Consider the following 9,084-nt stretch of genomic DNA (forward strand, 5'->3'; position numbering starts at 1 on the left):
GTACGTTACCCCTCTCCCTCTTGCAGTTACACTGGTCTGAATGCCCTAAGAACTTTAAATTACCTTTTACTTGTACCTCTCGTGTGACAGTGTTTACCCCACCCTACCTATACCCTATCCTTTGGGGGTAAATCTTTCATTTCTACTTGTGCCTGTGCCTTGCAAATAAATTCCACTCGGGAGATTTGTGGCCTTTTTTTCATTTGCATAAAGGGATTTGTAGTCCCAGATTACCCATTAAGAATCTGGTACTTCAAGTCCCAGAATCCAAAGGGGAAAAAAAAGCAGAAATAGCGTTCCATCCCCCAACTGCAATGGGGCATATTGACATGTACTGGTATAGGTTTTGTGTTGTGGGAGACATGACGTCATGTATGGATTTGTGTTTTGGGGGTTAGCGCAAAGGTATGGATCTTTTGTCAGCTCAGTTCTTATTTGTGTTAGCTGTATCCTTCAATAAACTTGCCCTCCACCAGAAAGCTGCTAATCCTTGCATCTGTGTTCACATATTGTTTCTGACCCTGACTCCTGGTGACAAAACCATGGGGCGTCACAATGGCCTGTCCAAAAGTAAATAAAAAAGTACATATACTTAGTCTAATCTAATTGAAAACCACTAAATTGCAACGGAAATGTGTTTGGGGCTGGGTTATTTAACTATCATCACTGAAAAGTTAATCTAGTCAGTGGCGCCAGAGGATTGCCATGCATGTAAAGTGACTACTAAATAAGGAACCGTGAACGCCCAGTGAAAATAAGAACACTGACAGATCACCACCCACATTTCAAACCCACTTATTTTCCAGTGGAAAATAGGAACACTGACAGATCACCACTCGCTTTTCAAACCCACTCATTTCCAGTGAAAATAGGAACACTGACAGATCACCACTTGCTTTTCAAACCCACTCATTTCCAGTGAAAATAGGAACACTGACAGATCACCACCCACTTTTCTTACCCACTTATTACCAGTGAAAATAGGATCACTGACAGACCACCACCCACTTTTCTTACCCACTCATTTCCAGTGAAAATAGGAACACTGACAGATCACAACCCACTTTTCTTACCCACTTATTTCTAAAAAATATGTGGAAACATAGCTTTCGAGTTATCTCCACCAGTTTGGAGGTTCTCTGCAATTCCTGTTTTTTAGCTTGTATCCTTTTTCTTTTTTGTACTATAATGGTGATTTATTTTATTTTTCCCATATTTATTCAGGGCTACTGAAAGTGCAAAGTGTTGGACGCCGAAGTAACGATAAGAAGAAGTAAATGCATGAAGAAGTAAATGTCTGACGAAGAGAGTGTAGAAGACGGTATTTAGGCGAAGTAAAGGGAGCTAACACCTCGACCAGCGCATTTTCTCATCATGTAACATATGTCTGTAGCTGCTGCCAGGTACTAACTAATACATGTGACTGTGTATGCTTAGCTATGGGCCTCATTACGACCCAGGCGGTAAGGGGTTTACGGCAGCGTAAACAGCGCCGACCCTTACCGCCTGATTCCGAGGTCCCTTAGCGCCATGGAGGATTTAACACCTGCTTTTAGCAGGTGTTAAAATCCATGGCGCTAAGGGACCTTGTTGTTAATTAGGCCACCGTAATTTACGGTGGCGTAATTAACGCCTTCCCCACTCCCATTATGCCCTATGGGGCAAAAATGGGAATGGGGAAGGGTAAATGGGGATTGGGGATTTACCGCCCCGCCAACCTCGGAATGGGGTGGTAAGTCCGCCAACCACCATGGCGTAAACATAGTTTACACCAAGGTGGTAAAGGTATGACCCAGGCGGTAACTTACCGCCTGGGTCGTAATGAGGCCTGAATCTTTCAGAGGCAGAGGCTTGTTGGAAATCCCCAAACTTCACTACAGCCCAGTTTAATTGTATATTTACTTCTGCAAGCTCTGTTTCCATCCGAGGTAGCAGGCTTGTTTGGCTCTAGATAATATAGAGCAAAAAGTCATTACTATTGCTCTCAGAGATGTACACTGTCTGGAATTGCCTTTGTTAATATTTTAGCAGTTTAAATCTTCATTTTAAGTAATTGTTGCATATATTGTTTTTTAAAACTTTTGGGTGGGGGAATACTGCTGTACCAAGGCGGATTGTGAGAAATTCCATTTTGGTGTGATACAGACAATTTAGAGGTTGTGGGGAAGTGAATCCTGCGATCGGCAAACTACGTTGCCCAGCAACACTTTGCACATGCAGCCCCACTGCATCATGTGGGATGCGACGCAGGCCTTAATAGGCTCGCGTCAGCATTGCTCTGTTTGCGAGCTCTGGTGCCTTCCGAGGTAGAAGGCTCGTTTGGCTATAGATAAAATAGTGCAAAAAGTCATTACTATTGTTCTCAGAGATTTACACTGTCTGAAATTGCCTTTGTTAATATTTTAGCAGTTTTAATTTTAATTTTAGTTAATTGCTGCGATTTAGTTTTTTAACACTTTTGGGTAGGGGAGTCCCGCTGTACAAAGGCAGATTGTGAGAAATTCCGTTTTGGTGTGATACAGGCAATTTAGAGGTTGTGTGGAAATGAATCCTGCGATCGGCAAACTACGTTGCCCAGCAACACTTTGGACGTGCAATCCCACCGCGTAACACGAGAGGCGAGGCAGTATTTAGATGCCTCGGGGAGATCGGAATCATCTCTGACCAGGCACTGAGCTGGTTCCAGTCATTTTTGTCAGACCGGGAACAATGGGTCAAATCGGGCGGTTGTTTTTCAAATTCTATGGCAAGACAGGAGGCTCCTATTATGCATTAGCTTTCTTTACTGAGACACACAGCAGCAAAGAAAATAACATTTTATAAAAGTTTTTTGAAAATAACATGTTACAAAACTTTTTGAAAATGAATAACACAATGTCAACAAAACACATTTATAAAAGTCCCATTCCAAAATGGCGGACAGGTCATGCCCCCCTGGGAGCCAATGGGCATACAGCCAAGTCCATAAATGTCCCTTTCTCCAATAGCAAACCCTCTTTCTTTGCTGCTGATTGACACAGCTAAGTTACTCTCTCTAGCTCGTGCCTTATTGTGCTTCATATAGAGTTTAGAGTGTTGATTGTGATACTTCATTTCGTTTTTCGGTGATTGTATCTTTGAATTGAAATGGTCATTTCATTTTTTGTTCTGTGAAAGGTGCGTTCGTTCGAACGTTTTCCTCCAGTCAGGAGTGTTACATTGTGACGCCGCTCCGTGTGGAGCGGGTGCCTGCTCATTAATCCTTGTCATTCCATTCCTTTTGCAGAGGCGTTCGCGCGCCTTTTATACTTTGTTGCAATATTGTTCGTGTGCCTTCAGCTATCCTCTGTGCATTTCTCCCTCAGGGGAGTGTGTTTCTGTAAATAGCCGGGCCTTTCGGAGCGTTCGCGCTCTTTCAGGCAGCCGGGCCCTGAGCTCGTTTGTCCGTGTTAATTGAGCTTGGTTTTCTCTGACAGGGTCACGGCCTCTCGGATTTCTGGGGGGGTTTTGTTTACAAGTGGCACATGTGTGTTTATACGCTGCTTGCGTATCTTGTGAGCCTCTCAGGCTAGGCCTGCCTGTTTGTGCTTGGTTAAAGTGAAGGTGCAGGAGCATTTTCCCACATTTATTGCACCTCATAGGAGTGATTTAATTTAATTTGCATTTATTTTATTTCCCTGTGTTTCCTTGTGTGCTCCTTTTATGCTCAGCCGGCTCGGCTCCCCCCACTCCTTTCACCCTGCTCGGGTGTATTTTTGGCCTGCTCGGCTGTCACCTGTTTTTTCTCACCAGTTGGTGTGTTTCCTTTGTTAAAGCCTGCTTGGCTATTTGTGTGCTTTTAGCACAGCCTGCTCGGCTGCATTGATTAGAAGTTACACTTCTGTGGTGACCAATGATGGAGAGGCCTGCCATGGGTAATACTAATAATAATTCTGTTGCCCCTGTTTTAGCGGATGCCTGTACTCAGGTGCGCACTTCCAAGAAAACGGATAATGGGGGGGGGGCAGGCGAATGGACAGCCTACAGTGGAACAGGCTATCCAGGCTTCCATTGATTCAGCCTTGTCTGACCTTAATAATACTTTGGCTTCTGCTTTTGACAGGCTAATAAACCGCATAGCGGATTTTCACCCCCCCCAGGCGGCGGGCCCCTCTGTGCAACTCCAACCCCCAAAAAAGTGTACAGGAAAAACAAAGCATATTTCGGGACAACTCAGTCCTCGCCCAGTTTCTTCCCCCGACTCATCCCCTGGTAGAGCCCAAAAGCGCAAAAGGGATGAATCCCACCCACTTTCCTCAACCCCTTGGTCTTCTTCTGCCCAGCTCCCTGCACAGCTATCCCCTATACCTGTTTCTTCCTCTGACTCTTCGGAGGACTCTGATTCGCCCCCTAAGAGGCGCAAGAGGAGAGTGGCTCCTGTTCCAGCCCAGGAAGGTCCTGTATTGGACATTAATGGGGTCCCCTTTTTTGACCCGGCCCTCATCTTGCATCCCAGGTCTGCTGAGTGGCAACCCTCTCAAGAGATTGCCTCGTTTCTAGAGTATTGGGTTAGGCGCCCACTACCTAAAGGGGACAGGAGCAAGTTACGATCAGAATGCCCTAGGCCAGTCCTGCAGGACAAGGTGGCGTGTACACCGGATATTGATCAACCCATGACGGTGTTTTTGTCTCAGAAGGGCAAGGACCCCAGGAAAGGGGTGGATAAGGCCTGGCGCAGCTGTCAAGACAAGCTCTTAGATGTTCTGGGTCCGGTCACTCAGATTTTTGAGATGGCTGAGGAGGCGGCGGCCTCCAACTCCCCGGTTGATGTAGTCATGTTAAGGGGTTGGATTCAAAGGACTGTTTGCCTGCTCGGCAACGCCAATGCGGCTATATCAAAAGAAAGGCGCAAGTCTCTTCTAATGAGACTGGACTCAAAGCTGGCGGATATGTCAGAAAGGGAAGCGGGCCCTTCCGCTCAAGGGAATTTGTTTGGGGAGAGTTTCCTTAAGGATCTGTCTGCGTATGTCCATACATTCACGGCCTTGGATAAGGCCCAGACTAATATAAAGAAGGTCTTCACTCAGAAGGTTTTTCCCAGGGCCGGACGAGGCAGAGCCCGCTCTTCCGGCCGCTTTTCCCAGGGCCATTCCCGCCCCCGTCAATTTGCCTCACGAGGCGCCCATAATCCATCCTCTGCTCGAGGTGCATACTCCCAATTCTTCCCGCAACAGTATTCGGGTTGGAGAGGACGTGGTGGCAGAGGTTCCAGGAGGTCCAGAGGAGCATCAGGTATTTTCCCGAGTGTTAAATGTTTTTTCCCTCCAAAGTATAGGAGGCAGGTTGGTCAGGTTTCTCCCACAGTGGGAATCCCTCACATCGGACCCCTGGGTGTTGCAGACAGTGCAGGGTTATCACATAGAGTTTTACTCCCCTCCTTGCCAGTTGTCAGTTCCCTATCCTTTGGTGCTGTACAGAGTAAAGCAGTCGCTGATAGATGTGGAGGTCAAGGACCTCATCTCCAAGGGAGCGGTGGTACCTGCCTCTTACAGGGCATCCCAGTTTCTGAGTACCATATTCCTAGTCCCAAAACCGGATCAGGGGTTCCGCCCAGTGATAAATTTAAAAGCTCTCAACTCCTTTGTGGTTTACCACCACTTCAAGATGGAGGGGATCCACCTCCTCAGGGACACCCTCCTTCCGGCAGATTGGATGGCCAAGTTGGACCTCAAAGATGCTTACTTAGTGGTTCCCGTGTTCCCTCCACACCAAGAGTTTCTCCAGTTTCAGTGGGGGGGTCGGGTTTGGCAATTTGCATCCCTCCCTTTCGGTCTGTCCTCGGCCCCGTGGTGCTTCACCAAGTTGATGAGGCCTGTGATGGCTCGCCTCAGGTCCAAGGGGATAAGGATAATTATTTATCTAGACGACATGCTCCTGTTAGCCCAGGATGCTCAGGTTTTGCTCTCTCATCTGCAGTTCACGATAACTCTTCTTCAGAGCCTGGGGTTTGTAATAAATGCCAAAAAATCCATATTGCAGCCTACGCAATGTATCCAGTTTCTGGGCTTCGATATAGATTCAAAAGATTGCATCCTTCTCCTCCCAGACAGCAGATTGTCCAAGATAAAGAAGGAGATCCGGGGTATTCTCAAAAGGGAAAGAATCTCCCTCAGGTTATTAGCCAGGATAGTGGGGATGTTGTCTGCATCTATTCAAGCAATTTTCCCGGCCCCACTACATTACAGAGCACTACAGCGTCTGAAGGCCCGACATCTTCGCAGATGTCTCTCTTACTCTCAGATGGTGGAACTGTCCCCGGAGGCCAGATTGGAACTCCTTTGGTGGCTCAAACACATGGAAGCATGGAATGGGAAAGCAATTTTTGGTCCCTCCCCGGATGTAGTTCTGGAATCAGATGCCAGCAGAGCAGGTTGGGGAGCCCGGTTAGGCCAGGTCTCCACGGGGGGGAAATGGTCAGAGGAAAAGAGGGATCTCCATATCAATTGTCTGGAACTGTTAGCGGGATCCTTTGCAGTCCGCAGTTTCCTCAAAGATCAGGGGAATTGTTGTGTGCTCCTACGCATGGACAATGTCTCAGCAGTGAGATATGTCAATCGTCTGGGGGGAACCAGGTCCAAGGTCCTAGCGGATCTGGCGAGGCAGTTTTGGCATTTCTGTCTGGACCGCAATATTGTTTTAAAGGCAGAGTACCTGCCGGGAGTCAGCAACGAAGTAGCAGATTGGAACTCCAGACACCTCCAAGACAGGAGCGATTGGATGTTACACAGGGACCTCTTTGCCAAGATAGACTGCCTTTGGGGTCCGTTTACAGTAGATCTGTTTGCCTCGAGGCTAAACTGTCAGGTGCTCAGGTTCTTCAGTTGGAGACCAGATCCTGGCGCTCTAGCTACCGATGCCTTTCTTCAGGATTGGTCAGGTCAGAGGCTGTACGCCTTCCCTCCCTTTGCGATGATAGCCAGAGTATTGGTTCATGTACGCAGGCAAGAGGTCACATTAGTGCTTCTAACCCCCTTTTGGCCTTCCCAGATATGGTTTCCGGCTCTCCTAGAGCTATCAGTAGACGTTCCTCGTCTTCTTCCCTTTCATCCTCAGTTACTAACGAACCCGGGGGGGTTTCCTCACGAGTTGGTCCTTCAGGGGCACCTCTCCCTTATGGCGTGGAAGATTTCAGCGCTTCCTGGTGCTTCCGAGGCCTTTCGCAGGACTCTATGTCGGTCATCAGGGACTCTTGGGCCCCCTCTACCAAAGTGGGATACTCCTCAGCGTGGAACCGTTGGTCTAGCTGGTGTGTGGTTAGGCACCTCAATCCCATTTCTGCCCCTCCTGTAGAGGTGGTTAATTTCCTAGTGGGTCTATTTAAAGAAGGAAAAGCTTATAGAACCATTAATGGTTTCAGGTCGGCTATCTCAGCAGGTCACCTATTGGTAAAAGGGGAACCAGTGGGTAGACACTTCCTGGTGCGTAGAGCTCTCAAGTCTATTCGCATTAAAGTACCTCCAAAGCCTAAGTATTCAGTTCTTTGGGATGTTAACTTAGTATTGGATCTCTTTGGATCCTGGGCCCCTAATGAAGATCTGTCTTTACAGCAACTTTTTTCCAAACTAGCAATGTTGTTGTGTCTAGTGTCTATTAAAAGAGTATCCGATATCAGGGCTTTAGATGTCGATAATAAAATGTTTACCCCTCAGGGAGTTACCTTTTTTGTTTCACGACGAACAAAGTGCATGACTTCCTCCATATCTTATCCAGCCTTCCCTGAAAACAATAAATTGTGTGTTGTAGCATGTTTAAAGTGTTTTGAGTTAAAAACTGAAAGTCTGCGTCCTCCTAATACCTCTCAGCTGTTAATTTCCTATAGGAAGCCCCATAAACCGGTATCCCCTTCCACTTTGGCCAGATGGGTTAAATGGATTATGCGGGAGGCGGGAGTGGATACTTCCGCATTTGGTCCCCATTCTGTTAGGGGTGCTATGGCCTCTAAAGCCGCCTTTTTGGGGGGCAGCCTAGATCAGATCCTTAAAGCAGCTGATTGGTCGAGGGAGTCAACTTTCAAAACGTTTTATCATAAGCGAATTGCTCATGTAGCAGTTAATGTTCTGCAAGGGCTTTGAACTTGCATAATAGGAGCCTCCTGTCTTGCCATAGAATACCTAATCCCCCACACTAGCGTGAGATGGGGGTTTAGATTCTATTAAAGACACGGAGGCGAATATTATCCCACCCACCCACCCTAATTGTGTTCTGTGTGTTTCAGATTTCGGGTGAGAAGTCCTGCTTTAAGGAGATCGGTTCAGGTTCTGTTGAGGAGTTTCAAGTTCTGTTACGTGGATTCATCGTTCATGGAATTGTGTGAAGGATGGCTACAATAACTTATCTTAAAGGACAGCTTCAGAAAGAGGGTTTGCTATTGGAGAAAGGGACATTTATGGACTTGGCTGTATGCCCATTGGCTCCCAGGGGGGCATGACCTGTCCGCCATTTTGGAATGGGACTTTTATAAATGTGTTTTGTTGACATTGTGTTATTCATTTTCAAAAAGTTTTGTAACATGTTATTTTCAAAAAACTTTTATAAAATGTTATTTTCTTTGCTGCTGTGTGTCTCAGTAAAGAAAGCTAATGCATAATATTCGCCTCCGTGTCTTTAATAGAATCTAAACCCCCATCTCACGCTAGTGTGGGGGATTAGGTATTACCTTCCACAGGATTGTGGTGTTCCACAGGGATCCTCACTCTCTCCCCTCCCTTTTAATTAGTATCTTAGGCCATTGATGGACATCTTGAGGAAGCACAAAGTGAAATTTCACTCGGACGAGGATGATACCCAAGTGTTCATCAACATTGAGAAGGTGGAGGAGTCTTTTCAGACAGTCAAACGCTGTCTTGACGAAGTCAAAGGGTGGATGTCCTCACAAAGGGATCACACCTAGCATTTCCTCCAAAAATAAAAATCTGGAGCGTATTGGGCAGGAAGACCTGGGGAGCAAAGTTAGGCAGTTAGCCAGAGCGAGTTGTGGTTTAGCACCATTGACATATGTCCAGAACTTAATTGTTATGCAACAAAATTATTGCTAGCATATTTTGGCGTTGTCTCTGTGATTTTTAG

At 46.6% G+C, this 9,084-nt stretch overlaps 1 protein-coding gene across 1 annotated transcript; it reads left to right on the forward strand.

Annotated features, from left to right (window-relative positions):
• Positions 1-2,982: 2,982 nt before the first annotated feature.
• LOC138572976 (uncharacterized) lies at positions 2,983-8,605 on the forward strand. Its single transcript, XM_069649299.1, has 2 exons — positions 2,983-5,250; positions 8,234-8,605. The coding sequence occupies exons 1-2, from the start codon at positions 3,933-3,935 to the stop codon at positions 8,242-8,244; spliced, it is 1,329 nt and encodes a 442-aa protein (XP_069505400.1). The 5' UTR covers positions 2,983-3,932; the 3' UTR covers positions 8,245-8,605.
• The last annotated feature ends 479 nt before the right edge of the window (positions 8,606-9,084 follow it).

Source organism: Ambystoma mexicanum, chromosome 1p, assembly GCF_040938575.1.
Source record: "Ambystoma mexicanum isolate Mex_15411 chromosome 1p, UKY_AmexF1_1, whole genome shotgun sequence".
NCBI classification, from domain to species: Eukaryota; Metazoa; Chordata; class Amphibia; order Caudata; family Ambystomatidae; genus Ambystoma; species Ambystoma mexicanum.

Coding starts and splice junctions, on each gene's coding strand:
- LOC138572976 (XM_069649299.1), top strand. CDS start 3,933: ATGCCTGTACTCAGGTGCGCACTTCCAAGAAAACGGATAATGGGGGGG.